The sequence below is a fragment of the Anabrus simplex genome, chromosome 3 (assembly GCF_040414725.1).
Source record: "Anabrus simplex isolate iqAnaSimp1 chromosome 3, ASM4041472v1, whole genome shotgun sequence".
Classification (NCBI taxonomy): Eukaryota; Metazoa; Arthropoda; class Insecta; order Orthoptera; family Tettigoniidae; genus Anabrus; species Anabrus simplex.
In genome coordinates, this window is record NC_090267.1 from 17,635,215 (window position 1) to 17,655,370 (window position 20,156).

Here is a 20,156-nt window from a genome sequence, read left to right on the forward strand (position 1 = left end):
CAACAGAGACATTCTGTGCTTCTACCAGCAAATCATCACATCACCAGAATGATTATGGGAAATTAACATCCTCCTCTTAAGCATTGTCCCACAGAGCAACTGCTACATGCAACACGACAACGATATTGACCTGTCAGCGGCAGAAAAGAAGCGAAAAATATTGTCAAGGGGTGTCGGAAGTGCTTTTGATACCATCCTACATTTCCAGCAGTACGCATGGCAGATTTACCAAAAGAAAGGGTCAGGTTGGTTGTTCGACCCTTTGTTACCACAGGAGTGGACTATGTAGGTCCAATATCTGTAGGAGAAAGCCACAGAAGAGGCCGCATTGATACTTATAAGAGTTACGTAGCTGTATTTACATGCTTCAGTACCAAAGCAGTCCATTAGGTGCTAGTGTCGGAGCTAACGACCGAAGATTTTTAACCTCTACAGCAACGCTTTACGGCGGGAAGAGGTTTGTGCGAACAGCTTTGCTCTGATAATGGGAAGAATTTCATTGGATCAGCCAACGCACTACAAGATGTCCAGTCCTGTTTGGAAAAGGGGTCAACGACCATTAGCTCCTTACTCACTCAGCAGCAGATAGAGTGGAGTTTCATTCCTCCCCGGTCAGCCTACTCCAGGGGATTGTGGGAAGCAGCTGTGAAATTGATGAAAAGAGATTTGCTAACTAAAACACAGGGACGTATGCTAACCTTCGAGGAAACCTACGTTATTCTGTATGATGTTGACGCTGTATTAAATTCACGCATGTCCTAACACCGGCACATTTTCTTCTAGGAGACTCGATCATGCAGCCTGTACAAAGGGATTTGTCCAGAGGACCTGATAACCAATTGTCACGTTGGCAGCATTTGCAAAAAATTTGGAAGTGGTTGTGGCAGAGATGGCAGCGAGAATACTGATAGGGATTGCGAAAACGTGTTATGTAGCATGATAGTAATCGACGAATGGCAGCGAGAATACTGGTTAGTTCAAAGAACTGTTTTCAAGGGGGACAAAATATTATGAAGAGAATGTTAATTTTTAAAAATATATTTCATTAATTGAGGTTGGCAGTTTCTGAGGCTGTTTCTGATTGGTCGGGTATTTATGTATTGTTAAGAGTTGTTACGCATGTAACAGTCATGTTCGTCATCAAGTTCTGGGACACGAAATTCAATAAATTGTTGAAGGCACCAAGTTCCTTTCCTTTCCCTGCATTTCGTAAGGGGCGAACTAGGCGCGGGCACGGATTGTTGTTTGGCACCGTATGTTGGACCACCTGTGGATGGGAGCGTTTGAATACATCCATAGGTAATCCCTGCCTGTCGTAGGAGGCTACTAAAACGGTCATGTGGCCATCGGTCCCCTCTATTCTTTTTTGTGTTATTTGAAGGCCGATTCAAAATTCTTGACATGCATGCTGCTCGGAAATGTACCTCTTACGTGTGCGACTACGCCCGAAAGCCCGACGGTATTCCCAGAACTCACGTCGCGTGGGAGCGCCATGTACCTGCATGGTAGTGTCCGCCTGACAACACAGGTCCCCGCACATCCAAAAGCCAGAAGGACATCTTATTTATTTATTGTTTACCTATATTTATTACTCTACATGCTATAGGGTAATGTTATTGCGGACAATATGAGTAAGGGAATCCTAGTACTCATTGCCTCAGTCATCTCGTATGAGGCATCGTCTAACATTAGACCCCGGGTAATGCCTGCTACGACCAGGTGGGTGTTGCCTTGTCTGCTTGGTTATTCTATAGAGGCCCCTGATAGGAGTGGGTGGCATTCAGGGAAGATGATTTTGGGCATGTTTTCGGAACATCTTCAGCCTGCCAAAAGTGGTCCCACACCGAAGTCTTTAAATTTTGATTCCATGGGGGGCTCAATCCCTGGGAACGTGCGCAGTGTGAAGGAATGGGATCCAGCATCTCTAGGTTTCTGGTACTACCGGAACTGGTGGGAATGACTTCAAGTTAGTCAAGTGTCTTTTGTACAGTTGACACATAGAAGGTGTCTACGGCGAACTGGAAGACCTGAAAAAATACCCAACTGTGGCTTGTTGCTAAAGACGCGCTTTGTCGTGCAAGCTGATCGGCTCCTCATGTGCAACCACTTTAGCGATATTCCCGCCGAATTGGAGGAGTGCAAAGCCTAGAATCTGGGTCGTCGACTTATCCTCCACCGCGATCGCATCTTGAACACTTGACGATGAGTTGCTAGGGGACGTGAAGCATCGTGGCGTGAAACACGTTTGGCGCATTACGCGCAATGTCAACGGCGAAGACGTTGCCATTGGTGCATTCATTGCCTCCTTGACATTGTCACTGTTACCAGAAAAAGTCAAGGTAACAACCTATTGCCCTGAGTTGAGGCCGTACATCCCGCCTCCCATGCGCTCCTATCAATGCGAGGTGTTAGGGCATATGGTATCTCGTTGCTCGAATCCGATTTCGTGTGGTACGTGTGGCAGAGGAGCTCACGGCGCGGAAGTGTGCACAACTCCTTACAGTTGCACTAACTGCCCTGGTCTTCATTCACCCAGGAAGCGCGCCATAAGTTCAGTTTTATGAATGCACCCGCCAAGACACCAGATTAGAGTAAGATAGCACAGTATCTTCCAGGTTCGTCATTTACATAATCTACACCCGTTACGATCACTGCGCCCAAGGTGGCTGTTACTCCTGTGAGCAAAACCGCAAAGAGTAAAAGCTTGAACGGGGTGGACCACCCCACCTTCGACCACGAAGAGGTCTGTCCCGGCTGGGAACCTTAAGCCGGCACAACAGACAGGGTGGTGGGAAGGTCACGTCTCCCTCCCTAAGAGCTTGGTGAAAGCCATTCCCACGCCAGCAGAGGCGGCATCGTCGATCAGGGATGGGAGAATATCTCCCAGTCCGTCTAAAGAGGAAGAAGGCGGAGAAGAGGAGCACCCTTACCAGGCGCTCGTGTACTTCTCTTGCGAAGGGGAAATCATGCCCTCCATCTGGAGGGTATAAATGAGCGCCAGCGGATACGCCTGCTCTCCCCTCTTAGGAGGGAAACCCGCCCGTAAAATACATCGGAGTTCTGGGCGTCAGTCCTCTCGTCCATTGATGACGACGGGATGGATATTGAGCTTTCATCTACGTCAGCTCGAGGCAGTAGCAGTTAGCGTTCCACGGCCTGTCAAAGCAACAGTGTGTAATGTTTATTTTCCACCAGGCCAGCCTCTTAATTTAAATGATGTAACTGATCTTATAGATCAGATGCTACCTCCATTCCCTTTATTGGATGATTTTAACGCCCATCACCCTACATGGGGCTCTGAATCGCCTCGCCCCAGTGGCAGGGAGTATTAGTAAGAGAGCTGGATTTATGTATTTTGAACACAGGTGTACCAATTCATTTCAGTGTACATTAGGGCACATACTCCCGCATAGACGTTAGTCTATGCAGCCTAACGCTGGTTCTCCTGCTTTGATGGAATGCGCATGACGATCTCTGTGACAGTGACAATTACTTTGTTAGAACATAAATCCATCGAGGCTCCTCCTCGATGGATTCTTAAACGTGCTGATTAGCTAAAGTTGACATCACTAGTGACCAGGTGGAGCGTAGACGGCAATATAACATAACACAAGTTATTCTTGCAGCTGCTGCTGCTGAGGCGTCCATTCCATTGTTTTCAGGGACTCGTCGCCGAAAACTCGTCCCTTGGTTGAACGATGAAATTGCAGCAGCTATAAAAGAACGACATTGCGTTGATAAACGCTATCATAGGCAGCCTTCTGTGGCCAACTTGGTAACATTTAAAATACTCGGCGTTAAGACACGAGTTCTTATTCGACGGAGACGTCACATACAGCGTCATCCCAAGTGTGGAGTAAACTTCGACGTATTTCGAGTATACTAGGATCATCTTCAGTACCGGGAAATTCCATTGCAGGCAGTATCGTCACTGAACCACTCTCGATTGCTGATCAGCTAGCCAGTCATTTCGCGGATGTGTCCGGCTCAGGGAATTACCATCGTGATTTCCTCGCTCTGAAGTGGGAGGCAGAACATCACCTCAGACTTGCCACTCAAGCCTCGGAGGGCTATAAAGTGCCCTTTACAGAGTGGGAACTCCGCAGCGCTTTGGTGCCTTGTAGAGACACTTCTCCCGGAGCACACAATATTCATAACCAGATGTTGAAACACCTTAGTGAGGATAGTCTCTTATATCTCCTTTGTTCTTCAACCTACCGAGCTCGATAGCTGCAGTCGCTTAAGTGCGGCGAGTATCCAGTATTCGGGAGATAGTAGGTTCGAACCCCACTGTCGGCAGCCCTGAAAATGGTTTTCCGTGGTTTCCCATTTTCACACCAGGCAAATACTGGGGCTGTACCTTAATTAAGGCCACGGCCGCTTCCTTCCCACTCCTAGCCCTTCCCTGTCCCACCGTCGCCATAAGACCTATCTGAGTCGGTGCGACGTAAAGCAACTAGCAAAAAAAAGTTCTTCAACCGAATATGGATAGAGGGTGAGTTTCCGTCACAATGGCTAGAGGGCATAGTAATTCCTGTCCTCAAGTCTGACACAAATCCGGACTATATAGGAAGTTACACACCTATTTGTCTTACTGTTTGTGTAAGCTATTTGAGAGTATGGTTCATCGCCGACTGTGTGGTTTCTGGAGAAAAAAGGCTTTTCCGAGTACCAATGTGGTTTTCGAGGCGTTCGCTCGACCACTCACTACTTGGTACGCATGGAGAGTTCTATCCACGATGCAGTTCTCCAAAAACAGCATTAGGTGGCTATTTTCTTTGACTTAAAATAGGCCATGACACCACAGGCGATATGGTATCCTTTCAGTCCTGCATCAATGGAGATTCCGAGGTATCTCGCTGGTATTTATTGCAATATTTTGTCCTTCCGTCTATTCCGTGTCCGAATAGGGCTGGCATACTCGCAATACCACGTTCAAGGAAATGGAGTCCCACAGGGATCTGTTCTTTATGTCATTCTGTTCGTGTTTGCCATAAACTGTATTGTCGCTGCTGCTGGTTCAGCAGCAATAACGTCGTTGTATGTAGACGAATTTGGTGTGCATTTTAGCTCGCAAAATATGGCGATTGCAGCAAGCTATTAAGAAAATGGAACAGTGGACATTAAAACATGGCCCTCGGTTTTCAACTGCAAAGACTCCTGTTTTACACTTTTGCTGGAAGCGCACTCTACACTTCCATTCTTAGCTTTCTTTTAGGGAATGTCGCTCTTCTTTTAGTAGGCTCTTACCGATTTCTTGTCCTCCTGTTCGATAGAAAATTATCGTGGGAACCACACATGCGGCAGTTAAAAGTGAAATGCTCTTAGAAGCTGAATGTTTTGACATTTCTTACTGCAATACTTGAGGCAGATCGCACGGTGCTCCTACGATTTTACAGGGCACATATTTTATCCAGGTAGGACTAGGGCAGTGCCACATATGGATTAGCATGGCAAAGCGTCCTTGCAGAACTGAATAGCATCCACCACAGCGGAGTTAGGTTGGCAACGGGAGCTTTTTGTACGAGCCTCATTGCCAGCCTGCTCGCTGAATGTGGTATGCCGCCTTTAAACCTGAGATGCCAGCAAATGCATCTGTTCTATGATGCAAATTTGCGACAGATACCTTTTCACCAAGCTATCCCTGCGTATTCCACAATGGAGACCGTCAGCTGTACACCTGTTTATCCTTGAGCAACGCACTCGATTGGAATACGCCTTGATAGCATTCACAGCTTGTTTGATGTACCTTCGGTTCCTTGTCTTGTTAGACGACCAAACAGGGTACCTCTGTGGATAATGCGACGACGTGAAATAATTCTAGATTTGCACACCGGCCCGAAGGAGAACACAAACCTCTCCTTTTATCGGACACTCTTCCTGTCTCTTGTTGGCCGATATTTGGATTCAGTCGTTTACACGAATGGGTCGAGAGCAGACGCGGGAGTAGGCTGTGCGTTCGTTGACGACAATGACAGGCTTCTGTTTCCTCTCCCGGAAGCCTGTAGTGTGTACACAGCAGAACTGTATGCTATCTGTGAAGCTCTGAGGTGCACGCTGTAAGATGAGTGCCTACACTTTCTGCTCTGTACTGTACCACTACGCTATTCCGAAAGTGAAGTTTAAGTCAGATCGAAGTAAGCGTAAGTACTCGCAATTATGTTAAATAAAATGAACAACAACATGGTATTTCAAGGAAATCCAGATGGACACAATAGCGAAATACGTATCAACGTGATGGCAGTGTCAAAAAAGAAAAAAAAACATCAGATTGGATTGTTGAGGTGAGCCAACACTGAGATAAAAAGACGGACATTTTCATCAGATAAAAGCATCGAAGATTAAGATTAGAGTCTCAATTAATCTTATAAGATTTCAGGAAATGAAGAGTATTGCAAGAAAAGAACACATAAGCGAAAATGCGATAGTAATTTATCCCGAAATAAACCAGGAATTACGTATGAAACGCGTTGTCTACTTATTAAATGCTAGGGAGGATTCAATAACCAACCTGCCATAAAACGCCGACAGAATTGAGAAGCATAAATCTTAAGAAGCCACCATAATGAACTAAAACTGCGAATTCTATTCAGTTAACCAGCAGAATTCAGATATTAGAAGTTATTGCAGACATTTGTAAGTTCTACCAAAGGAATTAGAGATATACGCTAGAATCTAGAAAAGGAACATAATCTTGTTTAATTGGAAGGCTTTGAATATTTAACCATGAATCAGATGACTACAGATATGTTTTGATTTGCATGAACGAGCAAGACGCGATGGCATATCTTTAAAAGATGGGAGATGCACCGCCTGAGATGACCGGAACCGAGGCATGACAGCCGAGATCGAGGAAAACAACTGGTAAGCCAGCCACAGGAGTATGGAACAAACCTAGGCCAGTTCAGATGCAGAGGAAGATAAGTTTCTTGTACAAATTTACGTAATTTGATGGAGAATAATTTTATTAGGGAGTGTGTAATCGAAATATAGTTGTAGGACAGTTTTTGATCTTCAAAATTAACCTTTTAACATGAGAGATTCTCGTGAGTGACTTCATGATAATTCGATTTAAAATGAAGGACATAGTTACCTACGAACACAGGCAACTCCCATTTTTAAAGGAAGAGGATAATGCCTTAAGTAATGTTATCCTGTAACTAAAAACAAAATTCATGTCGGAAGAAAATGTTATAAGTTCATTTAGAATCCAAGTGATAGTTTTGAGATGAACGTAGGGAACATATTCAGAGTATGCAGATATGTAATACAGTGGTATTATAAGATAGGTTATGAGGTAATGGAATGTCAACAAGTAAGACGACTTAAGAAGATATTGATCCAGTGTTAGAGATTACTTGTGCGTCGAGGGAATGTGCTATTAAGAAGAGATAATCATAATAATAAGAAATATGATTTGAAAGGGATGCTTTATGAAAATACGAAGTTGATGTATGAAAGAAGAAATGAAAGATGATTTAAATAGGATTACAGTGGAACCTCGATAATTCGAAATCGGTTAATTCAAAATCCCGCCTAATTCGAAGAAACTCTCATTCCCGGAAACATGAGATACAGTTTTGCATGTTATTTCAATTGTTTAATTCGAAATACGGATAATTCGTAATTCGAAGTACAATGTCGGCCCCATTACCGAAATTTTTAATTCGAAACTGCCTTTACATTTTAAGACAATAGTAAGTTACAGAGTAATTTCAACTCGAAATTTACCCGCTCCGCGTCATAATAGAACGCGCGTTCCGGAACGTGGAGGGGTAGCTTTCCGCACTTACACTCACTTCGGTGGGTCTACAGTGCGCTTCATGATTGCTAAGTTGAATGAAATGGGAATTCTTTTGTATTCAACCTTTTAAGGAACGCCGTAATATCACGCAACAGGCAGTGTGCGGGAAAACAGAATGCGCGAACACTGGCGATGCCGACAGTTGACGAAAACCGTGGCTCGTATAATAAATTCGAAGGCACTGAACAATATTGACATTGCCTGTGAAACTGCATTGCTTTATTTTAATGCGACCCCAAACGGTCTTATGGTTTTAAAAGAGAAATTGCCAGCCGGGAAATCGTACAGTGTGAGGGATGGGGGTCATAATAGTGCGTTGTAATGCACATGGAAGCGAGATACTTTATCCCCTCGTCATAGGAAACTTCGATAAGCCACAATGTTTTAAGAGCGTCGGGCACTTTCCATGCCAGTACAAAGCATCTATAATAAAAATGCAAACAGTAAATAAATCCAAAAAATAATGCATTTGCACAGGGGAACCGGCATAATTTATCCTCGTCTTTGAATTGTGCGATTTTTTTGTTTCGTTGCATGAGGTTATGTTTACCAGTGAGATATCCGAGTGTATTATTTGAATACTGTAAATGCACCTTTTTGGATACATTATGGAAATAGTTCTTTTTTCGTGGCATTTGAAAGGTATAAACTGTGAATCAAGGTTAAATGCATGCAGTAACGGGCCTTAGAATATTTTGTAATGTGGCAAGGGTTGGTACTTCCGAATTGTGAATTGGCGGTTAATTCGAAATCACGTAATTTAAAGTCCAATTTTTGAGTCTCAACAACTTCGAATAACGAGGTTTTACTGTATATTCTACGTCGAGATTGAAAGAAGAAGAAGAAAGGGAATATTTAATGTAATATAACCTTCCAGTGGTCCCCGGATCAGAGATAGACGAACCATTAACGGAGAAGTTAACGGAAATTATACGGAAGTACCCATCCAGCCGTTATATGTCCAGTCACTATAGGCTCCGTGCATATAGCACTGTGCTACTGCGAGTGCATACTACGAGAACTACTCAGAGGCATCTTCATCAACGGCTCGCCATAAGAAGCTGGAATGTGTGTGATGTTTACATGCATTTATTCAATTATTTTACAGTGCTGTCTTCAGCACAACATTCCAACAGAATGATGTGCTTTTTCTTGGCTGCATGAATAGATACTGTAATACAGAGCTTTCATTTACGACCTCACGAAATGGATTTGAAAAGACGGTGGATCTTATTGGTAAATTGCAGGAAGTGCTTCCGGATTTGTACATTTACGGAATTTAATACACAATAACTCTTTACACAATGTAAAGGTAAATAATTACAAACAAATTAGTATAGCAACATTAAATTTCAAAGTAAGCTACAATAGGCCATCTTTTTTAAAATTTAACTCTAACAGATACATTGTATTCTATTAACATAGTCTTAATAATAATAATAATAATAATAATAATAATAATAATAATAATAATGAAGTTGGATGTCAGCACGAACATCTGCAAGACCATGCAGAAGACGGTGGTCTTTGGCACGACTGGAATTGCACGGAAATTTATGAGTTCAAATTCTACCTAAAACTGTAGTGTAAATTAAGGTTTATTCGGCTTTGATTTCCTAAAGTCTGTACAATTGCTTGAATATCATTACTACGAAAGTGTGCTAAATAAATAAATAAATAATAATAATAATATACCGTACTATACTACAGACCACCATGTGAAATTTTATAGTATTCTGTCACAACCTCATGAAATGAATTTAAAAAGGCAGTGGACAAATATACCGTAATTCTAGAAATAGGCCTCCATTACACAACATCAATAGCTCACAGAAATACCGCATTTTACATACATAAAGTTCTGTTCTCGCCCCGAGGTAACTCTTTTCAAGCAACCCCTATTGAACATGTCTTGCATGTACCCTCATATCAATCTTAAATATCTGTCTGTAACGGGAATCATATTATAAATACAGACAATAATTTATTGGCAACGTTAAGATATTCTGATATTTTCAATTGGTCCAACATCAAACCTGTGCCTTTTTATCGGAAAAAGTTCCCCTAAGCTCTTTTTGTTGTATTTCTCTTTCCCCGCATTTTAGATGTAAGGTCCAGACAATTGACAGGGTTGATCAGTACACGAGGTGACATGTACTGAGTAAACTGTATAAATAACAGCAGAAATATGCTTATATTTCATGGAAATATTTTTATTCTTTTACCAAGGCTTCCCTCGCAACGTTAGCCTACGCTAACATGGTATCGTATTAGAGATAGGCCAAATATATTTTTCTGAAGACAGCATTGTTGAATATGTATATGAAAAGTAATCTCGCTATCACAACAAATAATACATAAATTACTATATTGCCTCTATCGTAAAACAGTAGAGTCTCTAGTGAACCAATGTTTTTCCCGTATGATATTTGCAGTTATTCGCTCTGTTGCTATTTCCTGCGAACAGTTTTTCTTGTAAATTTAATACATGACCACTTTCTTGAAGTTTGGAATAATTTGGCCGATTGTTGTTGCAAAAAACACTCTGAAATCCCACTGTTATTATTTAGTCGGCCATGGCAACACGCTGTGAAACGACAGAGATATATGATCGCATTAACTTACAATGTTCGCAACTCGCAGCGCAGCGGTGCATTTTTCTCTGCAGCGCACGGAGTCTATACATCCAGCTATGTCTGTAGGTCGAGATAACTCGCTCATTTTAATAGTACATTTTGATGGAGATAAGCGTAAATTCATAAGCTCAGAATCCCGTGTTTTTTCGGATAATTATATCCAGAAACGCATTATCTAGTGTACAAGCGGAAACCAGTAAATGAACGATCACATATCAGCGGGAGAATAAAGTAAATCTTTATATGTGACGTTCAGATCCAGCAATGTCTTATATGGTCGAGGCCATGGAATGGTTTGAATGATGCAAGTTCAGTGACCAAGAAGGCGTTTATAAAGTAATCGATTGTACACGTTAAGATAAAGAGAATGTTTGAGCGTATTCCTTTGCATGAATTTTCAATTAAGAGAGTGATCTTGTCACAGAAGTCATTCCTCAAATGTCAAAAACACATGGATCATTTCTGTTGAATGTGAGAACGTATATGGGTTAATATTATGTTATGTCTTAATAAAAGTAATAAATGCGAGATCTTATAGTCTTATTTAGAACAAAATCTCTGTCGCGTCTCGCCGTACAAGCTAATGTTTTATGACCTTCTGCCCACAAAGCAACAAAACTGTTGAAAGCAAAACCATACAAACCCACCCCTGCCCAATATTTAAGAGGACCTGACAGTTTCTCTAGGGTTCGGTATTGTAACTGGTTGGTTCAGTCAGTTCACGATGGGTACATTGACCCAGAATTTTTATTTTATAGTGATGAAGCATGGCTACACTTAACCCTCCAGTACTCGCGCCGGCTAATAAATTACCCCAACTTTTGGAAAACGGCCGCAGATTTTTTCTGTCAAGTACTGTACACTGGGCTGTAGTGTACCTTTCAAGGACACTGTGTGGCGCCTCCTGAGCTGTCTGTCTTAAATCTTCGTGCGTCAGTACGTTCCCGGCAGTGGCACAAAGTTGACTGGCGTAACATATTGCCCCATGCGAGCACTGGTGGAAGTAAATCCCTAGACTGTTTTGTTGATTTTCATTCTTGTGTGTGTGTTTATTGTGAGAACGACTAGTTACTTTAGTACAGACGGTAAATATGAGTCATGATATAGCCGGGAACATTTACAAGGACCAGGAACGAAATTCGTCAACTCCTTTCTGAATTATCTGACAAAGAATTAGTGAATTCAGAAGACGATGGTGAAGAGGAACGCATAGAAACATCAGAGCATGATTTACTCTCAGAACAGGATGTTAGTGACCTGAAGAGGACTGTGCCAGTGCATCACGGAGTGAAAATGACGACGCTTCAAACAGGTCCTGCCAAAACTACATAAATGGACGTGATGTTGTGACTAAATGGAGCACCGTAATGCCTTCTAAAACCATTCGTACTCGTGCTACAACAAAGTTTCATCGTACTTGCCTGGGTCTAGGCTGAAAACATGTGACGTTACGGATCTAATTATTTTTTTATTAATGACAGCTCAATTGCAATGCAACTGGTGAAACCTAGGATAGCCGTTAGAGCCGACCAAACAAGTTCGTCTCGCATTATCAGAGTGAAAGCCCTGAAAATTAGTTCAAATGTTAAGGAAGAAATTCCACAGACGTCTCTGACTCCACCGTTGAAGAGAAAAACACCAGTATCATCCCTGCGATGCCCTGTATATCCTAAAAGTCGGCACAGGAAAAGTGGAAACTCTTGTGTGCTGTGTGCCAAGACCATTTCAGTACTGCGTGTGAAGATTGCCTCAACAAGAAAACCGATAGTGACTAAAAGAGACCAAACATCAGTGTTCAAATGTGATTGGTTTATAAGACTACATGAACTCCAGAACGACATTGTCTGCTTTGAAGTTATGCAAGATATCTGTTTTCTGCACGGTGTACATATTAATGGCAATAATAGGAGTTATATTAATAGTAACATTTTATCCCGCGCGAGTACTGGAGGTTTAAGTGGCTATGTAAATAGTCAAAACAATCGCTACTGGTGTGCAGAAATTCCCCACCAGCTGCATGCCTGTCCAATTCGTGATGTAAAAATAGAAGTTTGTTGCGCAATAAGTGCTCGCAGAATTATAGGGCCTATACTTTTCCACGAAACAATAAATGCTGATCGATATATAGACCTCATTCTCAGACCATTCTTTCAAGAGGTGGCGGAAGAGTAAAGGAGTAATGGTTACTTTATGCAAGATAATGCGATGGCACACGCTGCTAATCGGTCTATGGAGGTAATACGGGAAGTTTTCGAAGATCGTGTGGTTAATTATCCCCTAGATCTCCTGATTTAAATCCCTGTGATTATTACCTGTGGGAGATGCTGAAGGGAAAAATGTATGTGAACAATCCTCACACAAGAGAAGAACTACAAGAGAACATTTCACAAGATATTTCGAACATCACGCGAGCTGAGAATCGTCGAGTGTCTACAAACCTATTTACGAGTTGTCGCGTGTTTGACAGCTGAGGGACAACATTTTGAACATCAAATGTAATGCAGGTAGGTTTTAGATGTGAATTGCCGTGAGTAGTGGGGAGGAAAAGCGCGCATTATACCTGCTAGCGACCGAGTGTCATTGCTGCCGAGCATGCTGTACATATTCTGACTTCAGGAGATGTTCATAGGAAAGTGACAGAACACAGGCCATTGGTAAACATTGTTTTATTATGTTCTATACAGCAAATACACAAGACTACGTACAGGTCTCCACTGGTTACAGACCTTAGCAATAATCACTCAAGGTTTCCACTGTGCATTGCCAGTGGTACATTTTTGTCCATGGACACTGGACGGCCTGGGCGAGACAAATCGGCAGTTGATACTCTGTTCCGTTTGAACGTCTCCACCCACCTCGCCACTGTTCTATAGGGCATGGCATGCTCACCTAATGCTTCCCACAGCTCTGGCAGTGGTGTGCATTTCTGCCGCGGAAAACTGCAATTTAAATATATGATCGTTGCTCCTGCTTGTTGACTTCCATTTTCTGACGCCCTCACTCACACACTGAACTTGGGAGACATGCTTAGACCCACACTGTTGTTTACATACACCATCTAGTGGCGTTATACGCAAGTACGTACCGTACGTTTCCAAATGCATATCTTAGATTTTCCGTGTTATCTCCTTTTCGCGAGAAAAAAAAGAATAGTTGCCATGACTTATGACTCGACCTACGTATTTATCAATTTTTGTTTTGATTATATATTTATTGTCTGTGGTTTCCATTCCTTTCATGAACCCCGACTGGTATACGCAGAGTTCAGAGTAATCCTCTGCCCATTTCGTAATTATTTTTGCTAATATTTTAGTATATATCGTAGTCAGTATCTCCAACACAGTAGTACCCATGTAAATATATGTATCCAGTCTGTCTCCCTTTCTATTGTATTAGTGTTTGTTCTTGCCCAAATTTCGGGATTTGTTTACCATCAAACATTTTGTTACATATTTTAGTTTTTTCCAGCATCTGTCTATTCTTAGCTCTTTCAAAAATTCATATGTAATTCCGCTAATAGCAACTGATTCCTTTTTGCAATGTCTCTAATACTTCATCCATTTTTAATATATCGTCTAGTATGTGAATGATGGTCCCCATAATTCTCAGTATACAAGTCTCAGTTTTATTAATTTTACTTTCATCCACACCCCTAATAGCCCCTTAAAGCACCTTTCGCACTCCTTCTTACTTACATTTTCTTGGTTTCTACCTTATTTCCTTTACAGATTGTATTTTGTCTATTGCAAACTTTCTTAGTTGCACTATCTTTGCAATACTTATTAAATAATTGTACCTCTCTTTTCTGCCAGGTCCTTCTATTTTCACTTTATTAAATCTTTGAATCCTTTCTTAATCTACAGAAGTTTCCCCAAGAATAGTCTCTGAATTCATTTCTATGTGCTTCACTCTATCTACACCTTACCAACTGTTCCTGTCTATAATTAATCTGTTTTGTTTCTTTTGCTTTTCCCGCACTTTTCAGCAGGCCGCTGGGAAATGATAAGAAGCTGTCCAGTTATTTAACATTATGTCTAGAATATAGTTTAGTGTCTCTCTATTTGCCATAACTAAATCTGTGGTACTAGATCATAAATCAACTACATACTTTAAATTCCATGTTTCAATATCCACTAATCCACAGTTTAGTACTATGCTAGTATTATTCTACTGCGCACACTTCTAGTAGTTTTCCTCCAATCTTGTTGCATTCCTTATCTTTACTTTTGATACTTTCTACTTATATGTCTTCTATTTGCCTACCATATACTGGATTTTTCTTCTGCCCTTGCATTAAAATCTCTCATTATATTTATTTCCGCTTCTTCCTTTTTTAATTTATTTTATTGCATCAATAAGGTCATCAAAAATGTTTTTTAAAGTAGATCCCATTGGATGGTTCTAGCAGAAATCTATAATGAATTCTCTCTCTCCCTCTATGCTTTGTGATATCTTCACCCAAATCATATAATCTCTTCCTGAATCCACATGCACGGCTAGTTTATTTATTTCATTATCAGGACTGAAATCCCTCCCGGATACCTTCCCTTATTCACTCTTCTGTTTCAGTTTACCCTAAATGTTATAACCCATTATTTGTAAATTGTATCCTGCCGGCATCCACGTCTCCTTCATCTCAGTAATTCTCTTTACCACGCATTAATTCCTTGTCCTCATCATTTCCCAGTTTACCGAATATTTCTTCGATATTTAGTAATCCTGTTCTTCGTCCTTCCATCCCTCCAGTTACTCGTGGTATTTCTACTACAATGACTGCTTAGCTGCGTAGGTGTAGTAGTCCGTGTACCTCACAACGACACACAGATGCACAGCTATTCAATTTCTTTTGAGGGGTCACCCAACTGTAAGTGGATGGCTATGCCTACAGATGGAGCATAACTTCGATTTGACATACCCTGAGTTGCTAACGTCTCAAGGTATGCTCTACGACCATTGGAACCCCATCTACCAAATTAACGTTCACATACCAGACGTTACAAAACATGTTTCTGTAATTTTTTGAAATGTGTAGTAATACTAAATTAAAGTCTCTGTTGCACATATGGACTGCAGACAAATGTTTGATCGGAAAAGTCCTTAATAATATAAGAAATATTTTGACACATCTGTTGATGAATTCTATAGGTGTATGTGTTGTGCAGAAATGCTAAGGGATTCGGTTTTATATATTTCAGCATGAAGAACCATGGAATAATGACCCAATCTTCATCATCGTTAGCGTGTGAAGTATGTGGTAAAACATACATCTGTAGCCGAGCTTTCTTACGCCATAAAGAATCTCACACTAGAGGTAGCCCCTACCAATGCTCTATATGCAACAAAGAGTTTAAAGATCCATATTATGGAAGGGCCCATCAAGCTTCTCATTCTGGAGAAACACCACATAAATGTTCAATATGTAATAAGCAATTTGGTAAAAAATCGGGGCTGGATATGCATATGCGGATACACTCCGTAATAAAGCCATACCAGTGCACTTTTTGTAGCTATTCCTGTGCCCAACATCCTCAGTTTCGGAACCATCTTAGAACTCATACTGGTGATAGGCTGTTCGAATGCTCAGAATGTGACAGAAGATATTTTACCAAGCACACACTTGTGCAGCATCTGAGAACACATAATAGAGAGCCATATCGTTGTTCGGTATGTAATTCTGCCTTTTCCCTAAAAAGCAGTTTTACAACCCATTTGCGAACTCACTCTGGTGAGAAACCATATGGATGTGTTGAGTGCGATAAAAAATATCGGAGAAAGGACGATTTAAAAAACCATCTAACACAGCACACTGGCGTGAAACCTCACTGCTGCACTGAATGTGCATCTAAGTTTCGCACGAAGAGTGAGCTCATCGTACATATGCGAATTCATTCTGGAGAGAGACCTTATCGGTGCACGACATGCAGTCGTACTTTTGTTCAGCACGCCCATCTTAAAAGCCACCTACGTCGTCACTCCGGGGAGAAGTCTTACCATTGTTCTTTGTGTGATTCGAGGTTCTCTCATAGGCAGCACCTCTTGGTTCATCTGCAAATCCATAGCGGAGAGAAGCCATACGGATGTTCTGTATGTAGTAGTACGTTTTCCTTGAAACAAAATCTTAAAGTACATATGCGTTCTCATTCTGCAGAGAAGCCCTTTACCTGTTCAGTGTGTGATACGAAATTTTCTTCGAAACAGATACTTAAAAGTCATATTCTTACCCATTCTGGAGAGAAGCCTTTTTCCTGTTCCATATGTGGTAGAAAGTACTTAAGAAAGTCCGATTGTAAAGCACATCTTTCTACTCACTCTCGAGATAGACCTTTTCAATGTGCTTTATGCGGTAGAAAATACCAAATAAAGGAGAGTCTGAAAAAGCATCTGCAAAGCCACCCTGGAGAGAGACTGTAACTTTACTGCAGTAATACCATCTTTCCTTAGAATTCTCTTTACCTCGTTTGAGAACTGTGGAACATGATAGTAGTTTGATTCTATTTGGAATAGTAAGTTAGAGCTTAAAGCAAACCTTAATGTTAAACTGTATGCAATGGTATGTTTGCTTATAAAGTTCATCTTAAACAGTTAAAGCCATTAAATCACTCTGGAAAGTGAAGCATCATGTAATAGTAAGTTTTTCATGGAAGCTCAGAAAACATATCTAACCCTTTTTTGGAGATGGATGTTCAAATATTCCACACTTGGAAAAAAGCTTCAGAAATTTCGACTTTGGAGTATTTAAGAGCGCACACTTCATGTGAAATTCCAGGATTTACTTGTAGTAAATAGTCAAACCTGGAAATGACCTGGAATACATGCACTTAGAATGGCCGTTGCCTTGTTTGAAGTCTCGAAATAATTTTCACAGTCAGTGATATATAGTGTGACACATACAACACAGAAAAAATGTATGAGCTTCTTTGTTCTATTAGCAGATATATGTTGGTTTGTTGTACAGGCTTGGAAGTAAAGAAAATACACTCACTGTATATAGGTCCTTCCCTGCCTGCATTTTTCTGGATATGTTCAAGAATGTGGCAATATTAAAAGCTCAGGCATATGTTCTATTTTTGGGTTACATTATGCTGTGATAAGAACTCTATGTGAACAGTCATCAGAATCCTTCCTGAACACGTGGAGCGAAGAGTTTTTTTCCATGTAATGTTTCAAGTAAAACGGGTGTGAAGCGCACATTTTTCAGGAATGCCGTTCCTGATAACCTCCAGGATTGTCTTAGCAATTTGTAAGAAATGTATTTTTAAGTTCTTGGATGATAAATGAATAAGCCAGATTATATTACACGTAATATCACCTAGTAATTTCCACAATGGTTTTGAAGCCGAAACCCAGAAAAATCAGAATGTCGAGAGATCTCCGGGATTCAATTGTTATGCTTAGAAAAACATGGACATTAAGAATGCAGGTGAGGTTGCTCTATCCCTATTGTTTGAAGCCAAAGAGAAATGGGGGCAGGCAGGTGCGTGGAGGAGTCTAGAATATGGCATATTTAAGAGTAGTGCATCACCGGCTGTGACGTCTGCCACAACAGATCTATTTAGGGGCAGGTAACGCAGGAGAACGGTGGCGTGCACTGTGATGTGCACGGAAATGAATTCCAGTATGGAGATAAGAACACTAGTAAGGTGTATTTTCTCAATATGCTGTATGTCCCGAAAAATATCTGAGGGAATTTGTTTTGTATGTTGACAATCTGGGAGAGGCACAAAAAGACGCCAATAAAGTAATGCCTGGCACCAGAGAGTTGGGGCTGTCCCGGGACTGAATACCTGTAAAATCCACCGGCAGGAACAACGAAGATAATGGTAGACGAGAAATAGCTGAGGCAGAAACAGTTCTATGCAAATAACTATATCGGATTTCATTTGATTTAAGCAATTATATAAGAGGATTGGAATATGAGTAAGGCATAATATGGGATAGAGTTGAGGGTTTGAGGTGCTCCAGGGGATGAAAGCAAAGAAAACAGATGCAGGAAAGGAAAGATTAAATAAATAACTATTTATAAATGTATATATTTGGTCAGGGGAATGTAAAAGAAATGCCAGTTAAATTAGAGGATGTTTCTCTTTAGGAGAGTCCATATTCCAGCATTCAAAGCGAGTGGGAAAGTCGATAAACGGAAAAAAGGGAGAATGATCAACAAATGTCAATAGGGCCAACTGCACACATTAAGAACAGCATGAGGCCAGAAGGAAGTACTTTTAGGACATTTATTTATTGATACGAAGAGAGAGAGAGTACCTGTTCGTTACTCCTATTAATGAATTGAAATTGATGGCCTCGTAATCAGTTCATATGATCAAAATATTTTAATCTGTACTTTGGATGTATGTGGGTTTGAGTTTCAACTGAAAATTGTAAACCATCAGGCAGATATTCAGTTTGGGATTGGATTGGAAAAAGATAATCCAATACATGGTATATCAGGCCAGGGAGAACATTTAGCATCTAAGAATCTCCAATGAATGTCTGCAATCTCGTATGGTTGGGGTGATTATATCCTGGGATTTTTTAATCTTGGGAAGTTTGTCTCCTTTTCAATTGTCCTTCTACCGCAAACCATAAACCCAATGATTTTCCAAATGTTCTTGGTACTTGATTAGACGCCGAGTGTTGATACAGAATATTGCTAGTATGCTTGAAGTCTAGGTCCAAATTTTAATAGTTAGAAAGTTTCACTTCCTTGTTCTGCTGGATTAGTTTTATTTAAATCAAAAGAATAAGGTTTAGGGTAGAATGGGATTGGACTTAATAATAATAATAATGATAATAACAGGAGTATATAACTATCAGAGAGGAGTGGCATATTTGAAATAATCAAAGACTGAGTTTCATTTGAATGTTCAGGTGTATTTAAGCACTGCCTACTGCATGAGAATTCAAAATATAGTAGAATGTAAATATTTTCTATCATTTGATATCTTGGTGTAACCTTGGAAGCTACACATGAGGTGTTATCTTACAAGCTTAGCAGAGTAAATGGAAGGTAGAGTGATACATTTGTACTCGTACCATTGAGCTGGGCTACGTGAAGGATTACTGTACACATAAGCAACAGAGAGTGAATTATTGATGTTTTGAGTGGAAAAGGGAAGGGCAGGTGGTAGATTGCAATAAACGTGATTTGCTCGACAGTATGTGTATTATCAAGAAAAAATTAAAGATATAGAGAACTTTTAACATGTTATGCCAGATATTTCAAATTTTGAGTTATTAAATAAACCTTGACAAGGTAATCTATTATGACGTTTTTGTTTGCTAGGATAGCTAACCTTTCTCAAATCAAATTGAAAAGACAAAGTAGTGCTGCAGTGAAGAAATTGAGTGTTATAACAATTTTCTCTGGTTGAACGCACTCCGGAAGCTACACATCTAGCATGGAATAGTCCTAATCTTTAAACAGCGAATATAATACTGGATCTTTCATAATACGAGAAACTTTATGGGATAGGTATAGTCATCTTCGACCACTCCGTATCTTAACAAAACTAGCTACAGAAAATATGACTAAGTAATAATGTAGTGAGACCAAGGCCTTCTTATCTATATTAAATGAGGCCTAGGAGACAGTGGCATAGGAGAATCTAAAATGCAGAGCACTACGTCAGCGGCTGTGACATCAGGAAGAACATCAATTAGATCCGAAACTCGTCACTGTTGAGAACAACACGTAGTGCAATAAGGTGTCGAAAAATATT

At 40.6% G+C, this 20,156-nt stretch overlaps 1 protein-coding gene across 1 annotated transcript in view; it reads left to right on the plus strand.

The window, feature by feature from the left end:
- The window catches only part of LOC137498989 (zinc finger protein 271-like), an 86,449-nt gene extending 68,676 nt beyond the window's left edge, over positions 1–17,773 (plus strand). The window contains exon 4 of the mRNA XM_068226972.1: positions 15,636–17,773. Coding sequence (XP_068083073.1) covers positions 15,636–16,851 — 1,216 coding nt within the window. The 3' untranslated portion in view covers positions 16,852–17,773. The remainder of the gene's footprint in view (positions 1–15,635) is intronic.
- The last annotated feature ends 2,383 nt before the right edge of the window (positions 17,774–20,156 follow it).